The sequence below is a fragment of the Leptodactylus fuscus genome, chromosome 1 (assembly GCF_031893055.1).
Source record: "Leptodactylus fuscus isolate aLepFus1 chromosome 1, aLepFus1.hap2, whole genome shotgun sequence".
Classification (NCBI taxonomy): Eukaryota; Metazoa; Chordata; class Amphibia; order Anura; family Leptodactylidae; genus Leptodactylus; species Leptodactylus fuscus.
The window spans coordinates 256,939,820-256,963,609 of record NC_134265.1 but is presented as its reverse complement, the minus strand read 5'-3'; the positions used below and the strand labels follow the sequence as shown (position 1 = coordinate 256,963,609).

Here is a 23,790-nt window from a genome sequence, read left to right as displayed (position 1 = left end):
CAGCCATTTTAATACTCACGTTGACATTGCCCCCATGACTGTCGTGCCCATCCCCAGCAACAATCAATCCTGTTACCGTACCGGCAGAGTCCTGTGGATGAGGCAACCTGCGTGGGCCACCTGTGGAAAGAGATATGTCATTACTTCACATGGAACATACTTTGTTAGCATGACTTTAATTTACATGAACAGCTTTTATATAGCTTGTATATCAGTCCTACATATTCTACCAGATATCTCACCTTTACCCACTACTGTAAAATCTGTAGCCTCTCCCCCTTCCACCAGAGAACTAGAGTCATAATAGTAACAGCAAGGTAACTACTTTTACTTGGGCCACAGCCAAAGAATGGATAGCAGTGTCATATATCAGATCTATGAAAGTCTATGTAAGATTATGTACATTACTATGTAGTAATATTGCTATGACAGGCCTGGGGCTTCTGCCTGTCGTAAGAATAGGTCAGCTCCTGCAACCTCACCATGAAGGAACCGGCCTGCATCTTTAGAGGTATGGGGGTCTATTTTTACACTTTGGGAGGGGCTGTCTTTTAAAGAGGACCTTTCACCACTTTTGGGCACATGCAGTGTTATATACTGCTGGAAAGCTGACAGTGCGCTGAATTCAGCGCACTGTCGGCTTTCCCGATCTGTGCCCGGTGTAAAGAGCTTACGGTGCCGGTACCGTAGTGCTCTATGGTCAGAAGGGCGTTTCTGACCATTAGCCAGAGACGTCCTTCTGCCTCGCGGCGCCTATCGCGCTGTACTGTGGAGCAGGGAGGAACGCCCCCTCCCTCTGCTCACAGCGCTCGTCCATAGACCAGCATTATCAGGAGCGGGAGGGGGAGTTCCTCCCCGCTCCACAGCACAGCGCGATTGGCGCCGCGAGGCAGAAGGACGTTCATGGCTAATGGTCAGAAACGCCCTTTTGACCATAGAGCACTACGGTACCGGACCGTAAGCTCTTTACACCGGGCACAGATCGGGAAAGCCGACAGTGCGCTGAATTCAGTGTACTGTCAGCTTTCCAGCAGTATATAACACTGCATGTGCCCAAAAGTGGTGAAAGGTCCTCTTTAAGTATTTTAAGCTTCGGGCATTAGCCCTTGTTGCTATGGCGACTGCTCTGCAGCAGAGCGGCCACCATTAGCTTCACATACCCAGCATCTGCTATAATAGCACAGCGGATGCCGGGGAGCCAGGGGCAGCATCATCGCTCCACTCCTGCCACTGCAGAGACCAGCGGTCGGCAGGAGCATGGCGATGCTGCAATTCTGCTCCTCTGCCCCCTTATAGCCCCCTTTGGATTATATGACTCACCCCCATTTTCCTCCCAATTCTGGGGGGAAAATAGTGTGTCTTATAGTCCGAAAAAAAACGGTATGGTCACCGTGCCATTAACTGCCTCTACAGCATAAAAGTGGCGTATAAGTGATTCTGGTGTTGGTAGACTCCTTTTAAAGACAAATTGTCACAAGGAAATTCAATATCAAACCAGCCACAGTGCACTATAGGAAACATTATACTATGAACCGCCCTATGTTTGGATAGTTCAGTAGATGTAAAATTTCCTTGAAAAAGATATTTTTATAAACAGAGGTTTAGCACATCCCTCCAGATACCAGATTTACACCCATTCACACCAGAAAACTGACTCCCCCTGTGTGAATACAGTAGTATGAGAAACCAATGGCTATATTACACAGAATTGATTGGAAATCAATCAGATATTATAAGTATGCATAATGGATTTACTGCAAAATTGTTATTGTGAACTGGAGAGAGATTGTAAGTACCAGCTTTAACCAATGGGAGTAGTATACATTGTACATTTTAATTTTAGAATGATATCTTTTTTACAGCCCAAAAAGGCCTCAAAAGCAGAGCAGTATATTTGGTCAGAAGGATCTTGCTGTACTGTGGTAAGGATTCCTGGAAGAGCAGCAAAGTGAAGGGAGATGCATTTCTAAAGAAATCAATCAAAAAGTTTCAGAGCAGACATAAAAGCTCTTGGCAATGTGGAACTAGACGTTGTTTCGTGAAATGCAATAATCCAGTTGACTGGAATTCATTTAACCCATTGCCAGAAAGAAGGTGCATACCGTGTAGCACTAAAATGAAAAAAGGAAGAGTTACAAGTCAGCAGGTGTTATACAATGCAGTGCTCTTCATATATATAAAGACACCTGGAAGCTGCTAATAGACCAGCAGCAGGGCGGTTAAACTTTGACCTCAGGTCTGGCTCATTGAGCTTACATTTATTTCAGTGGATGCCATTCTAATGGTAATTGCTGGTTTCTTCACCACAGCCTGAGGAAGTGTGAGACATGGTATAACAATTATATAAAACTAGCAGTACCCACGACTTCGTCCGCAGAACCCTAACCCCCTGCGCGACCCACCTGTAGCGCCGCGCAGGCTTCTTCCTTTGCCTTGTGTCTACAGCGGCTCCCTTTTCTTCATCTCCCCCCTGGCGCCCGCCAACCCCCTTTTTTTTTACCCACTCCCTCATGTGCTCGCTTCTTTCTCCTACCCCGTGCCCCTTTTCCCCCCTAGCCCCGTGTCCCCTTCCCCCCCAACCCCATGCCCCCTTCCCCCCGTGTTACCTACCCCGTGCCCCCTTTTTCCCACCACCCCATGACCCCTTCCCTGTCTTACCTACCCAGTGACCCCTTCCCCCCCCAGACCCTGTGTCACCTTTCCCCCCACCAACCTGTGCCCATGGCCTCACCAAACCCCAGGCTCCCCGTGCACCGATGTTACAGGGGTGCCTATGAGGGCCCCCCTCCCGCGGCAAGCCATGTGCCTCCATTCCATCTGTGGGCGCTGTGGCGGCCCTGTCCCCATCCCCCTTCCAGGGGCCCCCGGGTTTATCTGCCAAGGGCCCCCCATTCCCGCATCCCCCACTGGACCGGCAACCTCCTCACTCCCAACACCCCATGCCTCTCCCTTCTCAAAGTCCCCTAACTCGCCTGTCGTCACAACCCTTCTCCTGCGGCCGAATGACACTGTAGATAGCCCTGAGCAGACATCGGCGACATCTCCAACGGACATGCAGAGTCCAGAGGCCACAGCCGCCATGGGACAGCAGGCCGAACCGGCGTTCCAGACCGCAGTGCAGGCGACCCCCTGTCCGGCCGCGGCAGAGCACTGCGGTCCTGTGGTAAGCCCACACAGGCGGGGCAGCGTACGCACTTCTCGCTGCCCCAGAGTACGAGCGCTGGTTCAGGACGCTCTGGACCTCTGAGAACCGCCATGTTCTTGTGGACGCCGGCCGGCTCCGCCCACAGCACCCATCCAGGTGAGCTGCTGATGGGGCTGGGATGACGTCATCCCGGGACCTACAGCGTCCCAGGTCCTGCAGCGAATTCAAAAGTGAAAAGCACCGGTCACGGGAGTGAATTGCGGTAGTGTACGGGAATTCCATGTAGCCTATCGTTCAATCCGGGACCCAAGGTATGTATGTACGCAATGTCAGCCAAATCCGTTTGCCTGTCTAGGTGTCATTGCGTCAATAATCTGCCTATATTCAGCAAATTTTTGCCGTCAATCGTTCACCTGCTCTGGCATTTTGGCAGCTCTTAAGCTGGCCTGCTGTTGAACTTGTTCCTGTGCCTGTGATTGTTCCGGCATCTCAGCAACTCGCTGGGACGCCATATTATGAGCATGTTGTTGGTATCGATGATCCGCCTGCTCCGGTGTTTCAGCAGCTCTCAAGCTGGCCTGCCGCTGAATTTGTTTCTCACACCATGCCTGTGATTGTTCCAGCATCTCAGGAGCTCACTGGGACACCATATAATAAATGTGTTGATGGTGTCGATAATCTGCATGCTCCGGCGTTTCAACCGCTCTAAGAGCTGCTTGACGCTTAGCTTGCTCAATCCTCTTCAGCTGCTAACCTCTGCTGACTTCTGGCTACCTTCATAGCTCTCATTTTTTGAGAATTTTGCAACAAATTAGATTTTACTTTTTCCCAGCATGTTTAAAATTGAGAAACTACCAATCAGCAGGCTGCCTGGAGTGTGTGCTTCTCACTTTGTGTATTTGTCTTCCCCCTCCTCCCTCTGCCTGAAAAGGATGCAGAACACTTATGCAGATGCTTGTACAGAATGGACTCAGTGTTGTCTGTGTATTTACATAGAGAGATAACAGACCAGGCTTTATGAGCAAACTGCAATTAGATGAGTGAATGTCCTGCCGGCAAGAGCAGTTTAATATAGTATATGAAAATAAATTCATAACAGTTGCGAAGCCACGTCATTTACCGGGATAAAAAGTAGCCTGTGTGTTAATTGAGGTTACGAACTATCTATGAACCAAACTTCATCCAAATCCGTTCAGCCAATTTTGCGTGATTGAGTAACAAACATACAAACTTTCACATTCATTTATTATAATATTAGTAGGATAATTTAGCCATGATGTTCTGGTTTAATAGTAACTATGTTAACCACATACATATGTCAGGTTTTGGATTTTTGGGGGGTGTTTTTTTTTTTTACAGAAACTGCAAACAAGTTGGACTTGTAGGACTTTTTCCTCCAACTGTTTCCAAACAGACTCTGCAATGGAATCCACCCGACCCCCATCTCTACTGCTACCCACAAGAACCTCTGGTGACCTGGAAAAATTAGAATATGGTAATAAGCGCTACCCAGCAGTTTTGGGTTAACAATCTCACTACTTTCTGAATCTACAGCCAGAATTTCTTGTAAGACAGATACTGATTTAATTTACTTAAACTTATTACGGTTCTGTAGGAGCCATAGGATTTCCTTACCAAAAACAAATGCAAAAAAAAAAAAAAACCCTTTCAAAATCAGGCAATTCCAGAGCCATTTGAAAGGTTAAAGAAGTTTGAGTTCTGGTAATTTGAAAGTCTAAAGGTGGAGAAAAGAATTCCAACTTCAGGCCTACTCTCACCATATCCAGGATCCAAGGGTTTGATTAAATTTTCATCCAGGCAGGAAGGAAATTCTTCAGTCTGCCCACTACCCAGGGCCTGGTATCATTGCTTACTGGGTCTTGGATCTTTATTTTGGGGTTTTGTTTCATATCGGCTTTCTCCCAGTTGCTATCTCTGGACTTGGCAAGTCTCTGTCTATTGTATCTTTCAGTAGGACGAAAGGACCTCCTAGAAGGAGCAGGAAAATCTCTCTTTTTACCCACCGCCTTAGCTATTATGTCATCTAAAGCTGGCCCAAAAAGATATTCACAGTCACAGGGCAAACTGCAAAGTTGGGTCTTAATCCCTACATCACCTGTCCAACTCTTCAGCAATATAGCCTTTCTGGCAGAGTTAGTCAGGCCAAGGGAGCAAGCTGATAATCAAACAGTGTACACTGAAGCATCTGTCAAAAAATCCACTGCCTTTGTAATAGTTGGTAGTATTGAGAGAATCTGCTTTCTCAGGGTCTTATCCCTTAATTGATTTTCCAGGTCCCCTAGATCTTAATGGATCTTGTAGTACAGGTAGCCGCTATATTAGCCTTGATGGAAGTTCCTACTGAACTCTAGGAATGTCTTAAGAACCTTTCTGCTTTCTTGTCTAAGGAATCACTCAGGGTACCCAAGTCATCAAAAGACAGTACTGACTTCCTGGAGGCTTTGGCTATGCCAACGCCAATTTTTGGTACATTATTCCAAGAAGAGCAAGCGTGCTCTTTAAATCGGTTCTTATGCTTAACTCCTCTAACAATAAAACCCTTCTTGTCTGGGTTTTTACATTGTGTCTTAACAAGCAATGTAATATTTTTTAGACAGTAAAATGTCTACTTTGACAAACCTCCAAACATAATGTCCTGCATAGCACAGGGGGGTCTAGAGTCCTCATTCCCCATATTCACTCATATGGCTTTGAGCAACTTGACAGTGTCCTCTAATAGAAAGCAGTACTGTCCAACTTCTTCAAAGTCATATGTAAAAAGAAGGAGTCATCAGATAACTTTCCACTTTCACCCTGAGGTGATTCCAAAATACACCGGGTAGAGGAACTGGTCTTCTTTTTCTAGCCACTTTTACTCTTAAGGAACTTCTAACCTCCTCTTGTATCATAGATCTGACACCCTGTAAGAATGATGGGGATTCCTCAGCAACAGTTTTATCAATGTATGTTGGGCAGAGCTATTTCTTCTTGTGGTCTTCTCCTTGCCAGAGGAGGTTGCGGCTGTGGCTGTTGTGGCTTTAGCTGCTGCAGTGGGTGCTGGTCTTCCATACTGTAAAGAAGTATTCACGATGTGGGGAGGGCTGGGTGCCTACTCAGTAGTGGCTCAACTATCCCTCCACCCTCATTATATGGTCATTTAAGCCACACCCCTTGCATCGGAAGACACGCCACTTCTTCTCTAAACCGGAACCTCTATCACTTCTGGTTTATCCATCATCTCCATGTGTTTCCCTGCAGGCCCATCTGCCTGGATATCAGAACCCCGGCACCCAAAACACAAGTGGCACATAGTTGTTGGGATGGCACCGACTCCAGACCAGGCCACCTGCAGAAACAGAAATGTAAACAGAACCAACTCTACCTATGCCATCAGGTAAGCCTATACCATTGCAGGTCCATAGGTCCTGAGGGGTAGGAGAGGCTTCACTTTTTTTTTTTTCTTTTTTTTTTATGTAGATTGTGAGCCCCATAAAAGGATCACAATGTACATTTTTTTCCTATCAGTATGTCTTTGTATAATGGGAGGAAATCCAAGCAAATACAGGGAGAACATACAAACTCCTTGCAGATGTTGTTCCTGGCGGTATTTGAACCCAGGACTCCAGTGCTGCAAGGCTGCAGTGCTAACCACTGAGCCACAGTGTTACCCCAGGATTCACCCGTTTGTACTATAGGTTTCCTGTCTCTGGGGCGGATCCACTCTGGGTACTGTTATGGGTGTTGTGAAAAAGATAACTTCTTACTATATACACATTCAATAGGTGGTTGGGAACTGGCAATTTTCTGTATCCATATTTATATACTACTCATGTGTTGCAAAGACAAATGTACGCACAACAGACAACAAGGTGTAATGGTAGGAGACACATAGATTTGTATTCTGTCTGTACAATACCAAGAACAGGTCCAATGTTCTTAAAGTGCTTCACTACCCATCCTTTTGTAGCAAACAGAAAAGACAATACACAAGGGGCAACATGGTGACTCAGTGGTTAACATTGCAGCCTTGCAGTGCTGGAGTCCTGGGTTTCAATCTCACCAGAAACAACATCTGCAAGGAGTTTGTATGTTCTCTCAGTGTTTGCATGGATTTCCTCCCATCCTACAAAGACATACTGATAGGAAAAAAAAAAGTACAATGTGATCCCTATATGAGGCTCACAATCTACATAAAGAAGAAAAAAAAAGACAATACATTAAATTTAATGTAGGTCCTAGGCTGATTCCCAGATCTGCAATATTATCTACTATACCACATCTGTTAAGAGGATAGTTATTGTATCTATACATGTTTTAGTCCATACATACCGATATATCTACTCAGTAATTCGGAAAACATGACATTAAAAAGAAACTACTCAATTTATTTACAATGTACTGTATATAACCCATCAGAACAGTAAAACCTCAATATACATTCACTATTAACAGCTATGTTTGAGCAAACAGGTTTAGTATCCAGTAGTAACAAGCAGATGATACGTGTCAACAATAATAGAGCTTGTATCTTTTTACTCCTAAAATACAGCACCGATCATCTAGAGGCAGCTGCTGTATCTAAAGTGGGACACTATCTAATAGAAGCCACGACGGAAACATCATGCAACATCTGCTTACTGCTTATTTGGGATTTATAAATATACCATAACTAGCAATCTGCATGGACACATTGGTATACTTCCCTATGGAAGGTTTACAGCAGCCACACGATACATGTGAGCGCTTCAATAGTCCTCTGCAAACCCCAGCCCCTGCTCCATGTATCTAACTGCAGCATGCTAGATCCGTGGTATTTTTAGTAACTAGTTCCAGTCACAGCACAACCTACTGGGACTTATTCACACAGTTGCTTTTAACGCATGCATTCCGTGTTTGTGTTTTGCCCATGGTTAATTCAGTTTTCACAGTTCAATTCTATCATATTAATGTTTTTTCGTCTATAGAACACACATCCATATGCTTGTCCCAGTCACTTTGTGACACGGTTTAGATCAAATCTGCAAATAAACAAAGTTCAGCAACTTTCTAATATACTTTGGGGTGGGATTACCAACCCATTTACGCCTGTTTTCTGGCTTATAAAAGCACATTTGGCACAAACCTCAGTTGTATAAAAATTAGCACTTTTCTACCTTTTTGCACTTCTCTTGTCACTTTAGAAAAGTGAGTAAAAAAGTGATTATAGCAGAATGGGCATCCTGCAGACCTATAGATTTGCCATCATTTATACCAAATATTGGCACAAACTACACTTTCACTGTTCTGGCACACGGGCAGCCAAGAGCATTATTTTTTATAGTTCTATGCTGACCCAGACTGATACCTTTTATCTAAACTTAGACACTTTAGCAGAGGAGGAGAAAGATACACAGTCCAGTTACATTAATGTGATCACCTGTCAAAATCCAGAATAACCACCTTTCGCAGAGCGGACCGCTGTGAGACGTGCAGGAAGAGAGGGGATGTCGTGATGATGTCACTGGGATGTTGAGCCACGCCAACTCCAGTGCTGTGTCCAGCTGTGCTAGGTTACGCGGGTGAGCATCCATGGCACAAACAACCCGATCGAGGTGGTCCCACAGATTCTCAATTGGGTTCAAGTCCGGGGAATTTTCTGGCCAAGGGAGTACGGTAAAATCATCCTGGTGCTTCTCGAACCACACATGTACACTGTGAGCGTTATGACACGTTGCATTGTCCTGCTGGTAGATGCCATCCTGAGGAAAAACATTTTGCATGTAGGGGGAACATGGCTGATGACACGTGCCTTCTGCGACTGGTTATTTAACGTTGATGTCAAAAGTAGGCAGTGGTCACATTACTATGACTGGACTGTGTATATGTGTACCTGATGTCTTCAATTGCCTAAATAAGGCTTTGTTCACATCTGAACTCTGCTGCAAATTTAAATAAAAATGGCACACAATATAGCACAGAATACTTAGCACTTGACTTTATCACGGTCAAGGAGGTCAGTGGATGTAGTTTGCGTCCATCACGCAAGAGATTTGGCACTTCTATTATTATTGTTGTTCTGCCCATGTGCTAGAACAGAACAACAGAAATAACAATACAGATGTGAAGGAAGCCTTAGATAAAATTGTAGAAAACTTTACAAAGTATTTGGTCTGTATGATCCTCTAGATGCAAAACAAAAGTATTTGGCTGAGTTCCGCCGTGTTTTTTTGGTCAGGATTTTGACGTGGAATACGTGTTAAAATCCTGACCAAAAAAACACCTCCTATTGAAATCAATGGAAGCCGGTCATTTCTTTATTCCACAAATAGTTTCTTACCGCTCGTGGAAAAAAAAAGCGATATGCGTATTCTTCAGGCAGATTCTGCGGCTGGATGTATGCTTGAAGACACTCCCTCCCAATTAGACCCATTCATTTGGGCCTAATTCGTAGCGGAGTGCCGTGACTGGATGCAAATTAACACTTTGGACCAATGTAGACACTGTCTTTGCTCCAAAGTAGTAAGTGTTAATGCCATTGTTACAGAGCTTTCACACTTGCGCTCGGTGTCTGGTTTGTGCAATCAGCCCCGGCGAAACTGGACAGGAGACAGAAACCCGGCGGGCAGTTTTAAAACCCATTCACTTGAATGTGCTTGTAAAGGTTACCGCCCATGTCCGCCTTCTGCCTGTCCACGGGGAAACCGTTTTTTTCAACTGGACACAAAGTCCTGCATGTCCCCTGTTGCGAACATAATGTTGGATGCAGAATGTGTACCCCTGCTGTTCCACCCACTGCCATGGGAGCATTGGAAGTTGCTGAACATTGTGCTTCAGCTATTTCTGGAGTTTCCGTGGAAGTGAATGGAGCAGGGTGGCCAATTCTGCATCCAGCACTACATTCACAAAGCGGGATGGAGACAAGAGACTTTCATTCTAGGGATATCATTAGAGGTCTCATAGTATAACCCCTTTAACATTATATAATAAGTACACCTGCTCGCTGAAATGCGCACACTCAAGGTTTAAAGGGGCTCTATCAATGGGAAAAGTCATTTTTAGCTAAGCACATCCTTGCACAACCTTTAGAAAGGCTATTCCACACCTACCTTTTGTATGTAAATTGCCACAGTAGTTTTTGAATAAGTCAGTTTTTATTCATATGCTAATTAGCCTTCTCTGTGCACCCAGAAGTGTCTGTGAGCACAGTCTGCTATTCTGTGTGTGGGAGCAGAGAGGCTGCTGCTGAAAACTCATCTCTCTGCTCTCATACACATAGACAATAGCAGACAGTGATCACAGAGACTTCCAGGGTGCACAGAGGAGGCTAATTAGCATGTGTATAAAAACGGACTTATTCAAAGACTACTGAGGCAATTTACATACTAAAGGTAGATGTGAAACAGCCTTTCTAAAGGCTATGCAAGGATGTGCTTAGCTAAAAATGACTTTTCCCAATGATAGAGCCCTTTAATCAAGAGTTACTACTGTATATTATAAAGGCTCTATTCACGCAAACATGAAAACTGCCATTTTTAAAACAAATCTAGTCTATGGATCTGACAAGTTTGTTTATTTGACAGACCATGAGAATTGTACTTCAAGAAATAGGACACCATTTTGGCAGTTTTCACAGATCACTGAATAGGGATCCGTGACAATAATGTCCCACAGATGTAAATTGGCTGTGAAAACCCCAATTTCAATCACAGTTGAATAAAATCTCTAAAACTGACAAATCGCTCAATTTTAAAAGGCCATTTTGCATCTGTTCTATGCCTTTGTCCACTTATGACAGCCGAGTGTCATCTGTTTTGCATCAGTTTTTAATGGATCATTAGAAGAACAAATTGTCACGGGCAGTGGATTCTGGACTCACTGTACCATCTAACTGGCTTGGCCTTGGACTACTCCGGAGTTATCTAAGTGGTCCCCTGGTTTCACCCTTTAATTCTGAAACAGGGATGTGGTCTTCGCTGCAGGGGACTGCCAGATCACCACCTCAAGTAGTAGACCGGTATGAGTGGCAAGTGACCCAAAGGCCAGAGAGAGAAGCCAGTGCGGAGCAACGTAAGGTTGAGAACGTTTAAGGCTATTTGAGGCATGTTTAAGGCTATTTGAGCATGTTTAAGGCTAGTTCCAAAGGTAGGCAGTGAAATCATACATGGGAGAATAGTAGATGAGAAACAGCATCAAAAGCGTAGTCAGAAGTCAAACCAAAGCCACAAAACAAAATATCAACCAGGAATAAAAATGAAACCCTCGCAGGAATTGGAAGTCCAAAGACCTATGTCGCTGGTGGACACCGTTCAGATGGATGAGCAGGTGTATTAATTAACTCTTAGGTTACTGAGAGGAGAAGGTCGCCCGCCCTTTTAGTTGAACCAGAAGCAGGAGCAGGAAAGACAGGAACCACAAAGTTGAACTGGAGGCAAGCAGACGGTTGAGTATGCTGGTAGCGATTGAGTGATGGGGAGCGCAGAGCACTGGCAATGTTTTTTTTTTTTTTTTTTTATCCAACCCACTGATCCATTTTGAAAGAATGTAACCCAGTCAACAATACTTTCACCACTTCTGCCAAGTCTAGCTCTTTGCATCATTTAATAGGCTCTGCTCCATTGATTCCATTTCTGTTCCTGAGCAATAGGTGCCAGTAGTTTTGGTGTCTCATATGTCATTTAGTCTCTGTACCGTCAGGTGGGAGGTGTCTGGCAGGATTAGACAAGGGGGTGTGATTCTGAGCTCTGACACTGTCCACCTCTGACTGGAGCTCTGAGCCACATATTGCAATTATAACAGGATGAGTCCAGTTCTCCCGACACAGCGCAATCCAGAAAATACCAAGGATATACGGACCATATTTTTCACACTGGAACTGCTCATGTGTAGGTCCACATTACCGAATAAGGGTGTATTGGGTAAACTAATGATAATGAAAACAGGCATCAGCAAAGATAAACCTCCGGCACATGCACATGTATGCGTGGAAAGATTTTCTATCTATGATCATAGTAGTACATAAATCTAGAGAGAAACTATTCTGAACAGTTCAGCAGTAAATCTTTCAGACTCTGAAATACAATTCTGAAGACATCCCTAGACGCTAAGTTTGACCCTCTATTTAGCCTGTAAGAGTGTAAATCATTGAAGAGTGCATACGCCTCTAGTCAAGTAGGCCACCTCTGACACCTCTTAAGACTCTACTGTCATAAGAAGCCTTTACTCCTGCAAGAATGAATCCCCTGGCAGCATCCACCTTCCCCCCTCCTGTATGTCCAACGCAATCCTGTAACAATCTCAGATATTTTGCTTCGTATCATGAACCACATAATATGTAAAACAGTTTATTGGCATCACTTATCTAAATACACAGAAAGCAAATAGCCAGATGTGATAATGGTTTCTGGCTCCTCCGCAAAATCTCGAAAATGTCCAGTACATCTTACAGAACACAAGAGCCAACACTCCCAGTGCTGAACAAGGATCTGCATTCCAGTCTTCCGCCATCTCTAGTAGTCTGTGGTAGACCTGCCTCAACATGACTGTGGTTCTGATCTTACACAGTCACTTACGTTTCAATGACTTTTGCCTTCACATACATTTGTTATATGCAGAGTATTCCATATTATCTCCTAGGAAGCTCACATGTCAAGAATGTGCAGGTTCATGACCTGCATAAGGTTTTCTTTACATTTTGAAGTCTTTTGGAAAGTGAAGCAGGAAGCCTCCAGGGTCTCCTTAAACGTTATCAATATTTACTACATTATTAAAGTTCATGTAACCTACAAGTATTTGCTTCAATTGGCTAAGGTTGGGTTCACATCTGCATTGGAGTCTCTGTCTGGAGAATCCATCAAAATGACCGCTAAAAATGTGCTGCAAATCCAACTTTATCGTCCAGTGATTTCAGTTTAAAAGAACGGACACCCGATAGATCCCATTAAAGTCAATGGGGTATAGCGGGCACCACTGGTGTCCAATGTTTTAGCAATAGGTCAGAATAGCGGTCACATGATGCAATTGTGAACATAGCCTAAACTGTACAAGGACTACAATGATGGCTTTTATCATATATGCCACACACAATTTTGCTAGTTCTTTTTTGAAACTAAGGAGTTTTCTGGGCCCAACTGAATTTTCATAGTGATGACCAGTCCACAGGATAGGTCAACAGTATGTGATCTGTTGTGGTTCAACACCAGGACGCCGTACAGATCATCTATACTAGCAGCCACAGCACTGAGTTTGTAGACTGGGCGTTTTTGGACAAAGGGATACCTAATGTGCATGTGGATCACTTTATTTTTTACATGTATTCTAGGGAAAAGGGTTTTTTTTTTGTTTTTTTTTACATGGCCTATACTAGAAGTATATGCCATACAAGCCAGCAGAGATGTGGTGGCACTGGGCACCACTCAACTTCTGAGTAGCCGCCAAATTTAAATACATTGCATCCATCATAGTTGCAGCGGATGTCTGGAATAAGGGTCCATTCACACAGAGGAAAATGATCAGGAATTTGGTGTGGAATTTGAACACTGAAAAAAAAGTCGTCCATTGACTTCAATGGGTTCTGCTAGCTTTTTTTTTCTGCTAGCAGAAAAAGGAACCCATTGAAGTCAATTCCTCACCATTTTCCTCCGTGTGAATGGACCCTAATAAGGCTGTTTTCACACGGCTAGTGTGTTTGGTCAGTGATTTTGATCAGTGACTGTGACACAAAATCAGGAATGGAGATTACGTACAGATGTATATATGTATGTATGTATGTATGTATGTATGTATGTATGTATGTATAGTCAAGAGATTTGCACATGTCATGTGTTATCAACCCACGCCTGGCTTTGGCACGTAATTACTGATGAAAATCACTGACCAAACACTGACCACGTGAAAGCAGCCTTAGGCTAAGTTCACAGAGCGGATTTTGGTCTGGAATTTGGCGCGGATTCCGCGTCAAATTCCGGATTAAAATACCGCCTCCCATTGAATTCAATGGGAGCCAGGCATTTTGTTTTTTTGCGAGTGGATTTTTCCTCTTGCACAAAAAAAAAAAGCGACATGCCCTATCTTCCGCAGCGCGTCACTCCCTCCAAACTAGGCCCATTCATTTGGGCCTAATGCAGAGACGAATTCTGCAACTGGATGCCGGTGCACTTTATGCACTGCACTGTCATCCAGTTGTGGATAGCCGTTTTTTGGTCCAGAATCTGAGGCGGCATCCCAGCATCGTTCGTGCGGGCAGTGCGTGGCAAGCCCACGGAATCCATTATAGTCTATGGGACCCGTACGCTTGAACTGCAAAGCGCTTGCAGTTGCGCTTGTATTCCGTCCAGGAGGGTCCTCATTCGGACTCCTTACGGACGCAACACATCAGCATGTGTGAACCAGCCCTTACAGACCCGGCATCCGGACCTGGCATACAGACACTGGGGCGGGTGCCAGAGCCACAGCATCGCCACACTACTGCCAGGAGCATGGCAATGCTATACATTTCAAACTACAGAAATACTTACAGTACCTCTGCTAGCACGCCAGGAAGTAGACTCACGCTGGGTGCGGGCCTGAGCTTACGTGGCCACGTCACCCGGCGTGTGATGGAGCAGTGTGTGTGTGGGGGGGGGGGGTCTGCGTTCCTGGCGTGCTAGCAGAAAATTTACATTATGACTCTAGTATAAGCCGAGGAGCACTTTTTCAGCACAAAAACTGTGCTGAAAAACTCGGCTTATACTCGAGTATATACGGTAATCCACAGCAGAATTGCTGCAATCTGACATGCAACGATTTGCAAAACTGCAAGTATTTTGCACATCAGGTCGGTAGTTGGGCCACAGACAATTCCTTGTTTTCATACAAAGTGGAAAAAGTGTCTAAAACACTTGCTAAACATGGCGCACAACAGGTTATACAGATTTTTTCGTGCAGATTACACCAGAATTCTTCATTAATAAATCTCCCCAATGTGGGTAGGCAGAGATTGGAGACGTGTGCTGAGAAGTACAAGTACTGAAGACCCTGAATATGGATTTTTCTTAGCAATACTTTAATTAAAAACTTCAGAGCCAAAAAGGTGTCCCAAATTCCTAATAAAGTATAATACAAAAAGGCCTAAATGAAAAAAAAAAAACCTGATCTTTAGTCTTCACATTCTATACTTAAGGCCTAGTGGTGCCCATTAGAGATGAGTGAGTACTATTCGAAACTGCCGTTTCTAATAGCACGCACCCATAGGAATGAATGGAAGTACACAGACTTTGCCGGCGGCTGGCCGCTTAACCCCCTGCGTGCTGGCTGCGTCCATTCATTCCTATGGGTGTGTGCTGTTCGAATACTATAGCTGTTTGTTGAACACTTGCTCCTCTGAGTCCCCATAATTATTGAGCCATAATTATAAACCTGCTGAGTTTAGCTGAGCTTGTATATATTTTCAGTAGAGACAGGTGAATAAGCTATGAGACACCTGTGATAGAGGCATATCTCTCGGAAGAAGAAACAATCAGGTATGAGAGAACTCATCATGTTCAAAGATAAGACTGACTGTACCCCATCATCTGTCAAGGGAGAGTTATGCTAGATTTACAGTAGCAATTCCTCTCTGTTGTTCTGGTCCATTGGGGTACCAGAACATTATAGGGTGGACCGCTAAAATAGCGGTTACCCATGGAACCTGGCGGACTCCATTGACTTTAATGGGGTCTGTTGCATGCCCATCATTTTAAAACTGTAACTGGCAGGGACAAAAGTTCCCTGCACAAGACTTTTTCCTCCATTGATTTTTGGTGGACACTGCAACAGAGTCTCCAACGGATAACAAGTGCAGATGTGAAAGTAGCCTTAGGCCTCGTTCAAATCTGCATTGGTATTCCATCCAAGGGAGTCCGCATGAGGACCCCCCTCCCCAACGGAATACTGAACGCAACTGCAAGCGGTGTGCCAGTGAAAGCACACGGATCCCATAGACTATAATGGGGTCCGTGTGCTTGCCGCCAAATCTCCGCAAGCACATGGGGTCCGTGTGCTTTCACTGCACAGCACTTGCAGTTGCGTTCGGTATTCCGTTCGGGGGTCCCCTTGCGGACTCCCCGAATGGGATACCGAATGCACAGGTGAACCAAGCATTAGAAGGCTTCCATACACATACATCAACTTTTCTCTAATGTGTGAGTCTTAATGGTACAAATAGATGTGATGACAGAAGTAAAGTATTATTACCTAATCATATTAGTCATATATAAATATCCTCAGTGAATGTGTTTTTTTATGTTTGTGTTATCAATCCACCTCTGCAATTTGTTGTGTTTACAAGGGGGAGGGGTCAGAGGGGAAATAGCTTTTTCTCTGACTGTATACAACCAGACCTCCAGTTTTATTGTTTTACAACATTATGGTCCAGCAACCATGGGGGGTGCTCCTGGGCTGACCTCCAGAGCCAACAGAAATACACAGCTTTACCAGGTAAAGGAACAAATTCCTCTTTTCCAGATAAAGTTGTTCATCCCCCACCTTAGGGAGTAAGAGCAGGGAACACCCTGGCAGGGAGGTGTGGCTAAACCCTATCCTTAAAAAAAATCTATCACTGGCTTTAGTGATTTTTAACTAAGCATATATTTGCATAACCTTTAGAAAGGCTATTCCAGACATACCTTTAATTCATTAATCCTCCCAGCCATTTTTGAATTATGCCGCTTTTATTGATATGCTAATTAGCCACCACGGTGCAACCTGGAGTCTCTGTGATGTTCCCTGAGCACAGCTTGTGTGATCTGTGTAAAGAAGGAGGAGGTGAGAGCAGGGAAGTCTTATGAGTCATCAACTTCCCTGTTCTCACCTCCCCCTTCTTTACACATATCATACAAGCTGTGCTCAGGGAACATCACAGAGACTTCCGGGTGCACTGTGGTGGCTACTTAGCATATCAATAAAAGCGGCATAATTCAAAAATGGCTGGGAGGATGTTATAAATATAAATACAAAACAAATATATGTTTAGTTAAAAATCACTATAGCTAATAATAGATTCCGTTTAAGAGTCTACAAGACCTTAGAACTTATATCCCATCTGTGGAGCCAGCTAAGAGAGCTAGGTGTGTCCATTTCACTACAGAAGATTTTCCAAGCTCCTAGAATCAAAGACCTAAGTATCATTCTGTTGTATCTCATTTATTTTAAGGCTATTTGCAATGTTGTGTTATTTTGTCATCTTTACTTGTATATATAGAGCACTGAACCCTTTGGGTGTCACATTGTTAAATTTAAAGAGAACCTTACATGTCCTCATGCATATGGGGCTTTATTTACCTCTAGAAAGCCGACAGTACACTGAATTAAGCGCACTGTTGGCTTTCCCGTTATGTGCCTCAGTGCTGGAGATATTGGTGCTGTTAATTTTGACACCGATCTCTCCCCTCTATCAGAAGGGTGTTCTTCACTGCCCTCGACAGTACTCGTCCATAGCCCTGAACTGTCAGAGGGGGTGTTCCATATCATCCAGTGATGACACTGAGCTGTAAGGAATGCCCCACAATACAAGTCTATGGGTGAATACTGCTGCAGATGGAAGAGGATGGCGTTCCTTACAGTGATAACGCTGAGCTGTGAGGAATGCCCTTCTGACAGTGGGGAATTATCGTTGCCGAAATTAATGGTACTGACATCTCCAGCTTCAGGGCACATAATGGGAAAGCTGGCTTCTAGTGTCATATAAAGCCACATATGCATGTGCATTGTATTGCTCTATGAACATTTTGAAGTGTGTTTGTGTCTCACTGCTGGGAGTAGTAGTTTGTGTCTGGGTTTCCTATTCTCCTTTGTGAATAATAGGTGGTAGCAGCGTGTATTTGGGGTACATGTACTGTGTTGGGGTGTGATCTACACTCAGTCTGCAGCCTTAGTGAAGGGAGAGGGCAAGATTGAGTGAGTGGAGTGAGTTGACCCCTGACAGACAAATCTGCATCTCAAACTAAGGCGGTCTGGACGTGACAATAGACTAAAGGTTATTGGTTTAAAATTCAACATCAAAAGAACACTACAAGTGAACGATAAAAGTAAACAAGGACCTTCTCCAATCACTAGAATAAGGATATGAACTCATGAATCTGAATAAAATAGTGATCTATTATGCATGGTACTGCTTCATTCAAGGTCTATAGACTAAGGGGAAAAACCAAGTACAGAACTATAATAGAGATGGCAAGTAACCTCAGTTTTTTTGGGATAGCTACAACTGTCAGTATTCTCCAATATAACTCCCACCCACCATCTAATGATATATTTCGCAAGTACATGGCTCTTCATTTATTCAGCTGTTCTTTCGCACACAGCAGGGAATGCCAGTACACATATGGAAGAAGGGACCACAGGGCGGTGACCCACTTCAAACTTTCAATTGTCCATCACTGTCCTACACCTACGGAAGAGTTTAAAGTTTTAACACAACTTTATGAAGTCTTTTCAGACAAAATTTATAGGGGCTCTATCATTAGGAAAAGTAATTTTTAACTAAACATATACTTCCATAGCCTTTAGAAAGGCTATTCCACACATACCTTTTGTATGTAAATCGCCTCAGTAGTTTCTGAATGAGCCCGTGTTTATTCATTTGCTAATTAACCTCCAGCGAGCACCGGAAGTCTCAGTGAGCACTGTCTCTGCTGTGTGTGTATGAGAGCAAGGAAATGAGCCCTCAGCAGTAGCCTGTGCTGTACACACAGGAGAGAGACAGTGCTCACTGAGAACTTCCTGTGCTCGCTGGAGGCTACTTAGCATATGAATGAAAATGGGCTCATTCAAAAATTACTAAGGCGATTTGTAAACAAAAGGTTTGTGTGGAATAGCCTTTCCCAGTGATAGAGCCCCTTTAAAAAAATGCAGGTGTATAAATAATGAAGTTATGTGAATAATGAAGAGACTTACATAGCCGCTATCTAGACTTTGAGGCCAATATCAACACTGCAGGTACACGGTAATCAAAAAGGTCATGGTAGTCTAAAGTATTACATTAACAACACTGCTCTGATAAAGGAGCTGCCAAGAAACCAATGACCTCACTTAGAGAACGTTTGGCACTGTAGATATGGGAAGATACAGAGAGGAAGCCTGAGGAAGGCGCCAACTTGGTGCTGGAATACATGGCTTGCATATACCACTAAACTTCTACCTAGACAAAGTGAATTAGTCTGAATGATTTGCCAGTGCAGTATACTCCAAGTTATTTACTGCCCTTCTGCATTGTGTCCTTTACATGGCACATATCAATACAACACTTATTCAGAAACTGCTGTGATGATACCGCCAATACAGCACCTTTCTAAATTCAGTTAATGATAGGATGACTGTACAATCGGGAATATAAAATGCATAATAAAAGGCTTAAAAGAAAATACAACACATTTATATCTCAAACATACTATACACAAAACCTGTTTCACTGCTCCATATAAGTCCAATAAATGGGGACACAATATAAAAGAGATACAGATACCTCAAGCTAACTCCTATATACATTTCTCTGTAGTAAACAGTGTTGCCAATGCACATTTTGTGTTTGTGATGTCTATTTTGGGCTTTTCAATCAATAGCTATTATAGTGCTGTCAGAGCTCATTCGCTGGATATCCTTTATTTTTTTTTATTGGCCTCATTCAAGAACTTAAAGCCAACTTAAACATCCACCAGCAGGAAATACTGTAAAGTTTGCATAAAAATAACTACAGTGAAGCCCAACAGAAGCCAATGCTTCACCTTGGCTGGAGAATGTGTAGCATACGAGGCAGGTGGAGGAAGGAAGCTGGATGGGTGTACAACATGATGGACGATAGGCCATGTCCCTGTGGCTCCTTGGCTCAGTATCAGGCAGGGTGTCCTCTGAATGAACTTGTTCCAGGCCACAAACTATTACAGATTAATCACATTATTATCAGAAAGTAAGGTGTCACCGCTACGTCATTACAGATGGTGTAAGGTTTCAATGGTGGTTTACATTCCATCTGTCTCCATCTAGAACCAGTGGGTAAAGTATGGTACTTTCATGCCTCCTTACCTACTGATGCCTATCACTATGACTTTGTTCTCCAGTGAACTAAACACTATATTAGATACACAACTGATTTTTTCATTTTTACGGAAAGTTTCACATACTGTACATTTGTTGTTCTAAATACCAAAATGCCTACTGTGCAATTACTAAAAGTAATCCAGCGCAAAAGGTCTTCCTGAATGTGAGACTGTTACAAAAAAAGCTGTCTTATAATATCAGTCTTCCATCATATTTAGCTCATTTCCGTTTTTCTGGGTTCACACTTGACTGACAGCAAACAATATACTGTCCTTATTACAGATGAAGACTGTAACAATATCCTAAGCCAAGCCTAACTGAGAGGCTGACTGCTTAGACAGTACTCCTCGCCTAGACAAAATCTGCCCCTAACATGTACCTTGTGTATTTGTGACTATTAGAACAATACCACCTGCAATAACCCCACTTTATTGTATGTATAAAATTAAGAAAAAGGAGCCTGTGCATCTTTGTATGGACTCTGGCTAATACACGTCTGCCTTAAAGGCAAGTACATGTTTGGCCAGAGCTAACCAGAATTGTTCTCCCCTTTTCCAAGGCCATGCTGACCGAGGTCAAGGCAGCTAAGATATGGGAGATCTTCTACAGCTACATGGAAGAGTAAGTAGCCACAATTTAAGAAATCTATGGTTCTCAAATTACAAAAAAACACTACCAAGATTTGGTGTTTTTTTTAGCTTTCTACTTTATGTCTGCAAAAAAAATTTGTATAGGTGATGTACAGAAATGTTTACTGTTTTTGTTGAGTTTTGGGTATTGATGGCATATCTACTCAATAAGGGTACCCTAACAACAAAATATATTCAAAAATGATCATCTGACCAGCCAAAGATCAATGGAGACCTTAGGGTCCACCAGTTTCTAGAATAGGGGGTGAGGCTGTGGTGCTATTAAGAGGCTTCAAACTTTTCTAAAACATTTTAAGTAAATCCCCATTGATCTGAAGTATACTTTGCTTAGAGTACCAGGTCAGATATTTCTGGTCTCAGTGCTGACCAATTTATAAATGTAGGTCTAGGTACCATGGTCTTGTCTATGGATGGTCAGTTTTACTTTAATGATAAGGTATAGGTACCTCCATAGTACTATACATTTTGTTTAGCTGGAAGTAATGCTTGAGCTTCATTGCCAACACTAGTAACTTATTAAGTCAATGTTTCCATGAGACTAGAATACTGTCAGATAAAAGCATCTGAACAAGAAAATCATATAGTGGACAGAGAAGGTAAGAAAGCTCCCAGCAATCTATCCTGGAGCGGTTGTTGTTCCCAATGACTACAAACCCCAGAAACCTGCAGGTGTCCTATCTGTCAGCACATCTGCACGCCTCATTCCACGCGCACATCTGCCAGGCGGACTGACTCAGACACACCTTTCAGCCTTATCGTTCCTGCATTACATACTGGTCACTTATACTAGGTGTGATAGCTTCTCGGGGATCCCTCAGAGTGCCCTATATAACAATGGCACCCATCACTAGAGAAGGTGCAAGTGCTCACCCGCTTGCTTGTACACTGGGGGAATAAAGTGACCCCTATCACTATGCTGGAAGGAAGTTTAGTAAAAGTGTGAACTTCTGTACATGTAATACTAAGGAGATTCTTCATGTGATCAAACCAACATGCAAATCTAGAATATTAGGCTTATAATAATGATTGCAGTAATACCAGTGGCTGCTGCAGCCTGATGTAGAACAGTGCCACAATCTAGTGCATATTCTTAATATATACCATGACCTATTTACCTATCTGTCTGCACAGTAATTCTATCTATCTACCTATGTAGAAATCTCGGTGTCTTTAAACTTTACATACACCTAGGAATGATCCAGGTTCCAGCAAACATTCCAGACCTGCAGAAGAAGGTCATGTCATCTACATCCACAACCTCTAGCAATAAGGACATGCTGGGACCAGTAGTCCTCCACAGGCGATGGCTTGGGCTTACCTTCCGTCATAGTCCCCGGCAGCATGCATGAACAAGGAGCAGGCAATGATAAACTTTACAGCTAGTCCCATGGCTAGGAGAGGAATAAGGAGTCCAGGATAAGTCCGGGCTCGGCCAGGTGTACAGGCTGCACACAGGTGAAGAGCCCCGGCTTGAGCCCGCAGTGTGTGTGTCCTTCCCTGCAGGGAGCAGCCCTCTGACACTTGCTCGGTTCCCTCCCTGGGCTGTGTGTAAGGAGGAGCCGCCTCACCAGCACACTACACACCCTCAGTGCCAGTGCACGTCACCTTCACTTTCTCCTCATCCTCCCCCCTCATCTTCCTCCGTGCCCCCTCTTACAGCTGCTGACCCGACCCTTAGAAGACACTGCTCGGTCACTAAAGTTACTAGGAGGCGGCCCTGACAGGGAGAAGCCCAGGGAAGGTCCTGTCAGACAAGCCCCAGCAGCTCCTGTGAGATATATGGCCACACATATGGCTTCCATTCTAGTTACCTCAGGTTGTCACTTTACCTGAAGTCATGGCCAGGGCTTTGGGCAGGTGTATGTCTTATTGTATATTAAGGACAATGATTTAGCCACACACACGTAACTTTGCAGTGCAAAGAAGTATTCTTTTATTTATAAATCCATCACAAGATATATACGCCATGTAGAGATATATACAGAAGAGAGGGAAACTGTAGATCACAGTCACAATAATGTAACGTTTCGGTTATTGAACCTTCGTCTATCTAGACCTACAAGAAATCCATATACAAGAATGCCATATGTAATCATCATGGTAAATCAGCGGACAATTATCAGAATAGTAGTCATATTAATAATATATACAGTATGTATAGTCAGGACGTAGAGAAATAAAAAGTATACTTAAGAGTTAAACACCTGTCAGAGCCATACATCTGAAAATAGGAATAAAAGTATATGTACTTGTAAGTGAATAGAGTAATGAGAAAAGCAAACAACACAATCATGATCCGAACTATGATTATATCAGAGAAAACCAAACCAAAGTACAAGGATACACAGAAACATATACCGAAGAAAACAAAGGGTGTAGAAAGCCCCATAAAATGTGGAAAAAAAACTACGTAACCATAGTGTGGTCCATATATAGATTAAGAGTTATGGCGCAGAAAGAAAATACCAGAGGCAGAATAAGGATACACAAAATAGCTAAAGAAGCCTTTGAGAGAATGAGGACTTACCCTTAACAGTATGCAGAGAGAAACTCATGTTAGATTGCAGGAGAGGAGAAGGGGGCGCTACATATAGGCTGCTCTGATATAATCATGGTTCGGATCATGAATCTGTTGTTTGCTTTTCTCATTACTCTATTCACTTGTCCATCATATACTTTTATATCTATGTTCATAGTGATGAGGAGAGTGGTGTGGGAGCTGGTGTTGTAAGCAGTCAGAATCCTTACTTACCGACCATTGAGGGGGACATCAGTGACCTGCAGACATTAGTGGATGATGATGTAGCCGATCGCAATTGGGATGACTATTAGCTCTCCACAATATTAGAACCTCGCTGTCGGGGAAAAATGGAGGACTTTTTTACATCCGCTGAGAGGGAGGACAAACTGAACTACTTTAGAGACAAGCTATGTAGCAAGTTGGCTACTGCCTATTTGCACCATCAT

General features: G+C 43.5%; 1 protein-coding gene across 4 annotated transcripts in view; it reads right to left on the bottom strand.

The window, feature by feature from the left end:
- Positions 1 to 22,456, bottom strand: part of NPNT (nephronectin) — an 81,580-nt gene extending 59,124 nt beyond the window's left edge. For all 4 annotated transcript variants that reach the window (XM_075286164.1, XM_075286178.1, XM_075286185.1 and 1 more), the window contains exons 1-2: positions 22,142 to 22,456; positions 20 to 120 (exon numbers count right to left, since the gene is read on the bottom strand). In XM_075286164.1, the coding sequence (XP_075142265.1) occupies positions 20 to 120; positions 22,142 to 22,212 (172 nt within the window). In that variant the 5' untranslated portion in view covers positions 22,213 to 22,456. The remainder of the gene's footprint in view (positions 1 to 19; positions 121 to 22,141) is intronic.
- Between the last annotated feature and the right edge of the window lie 1,334 nt (positions 22,457 to 23,790).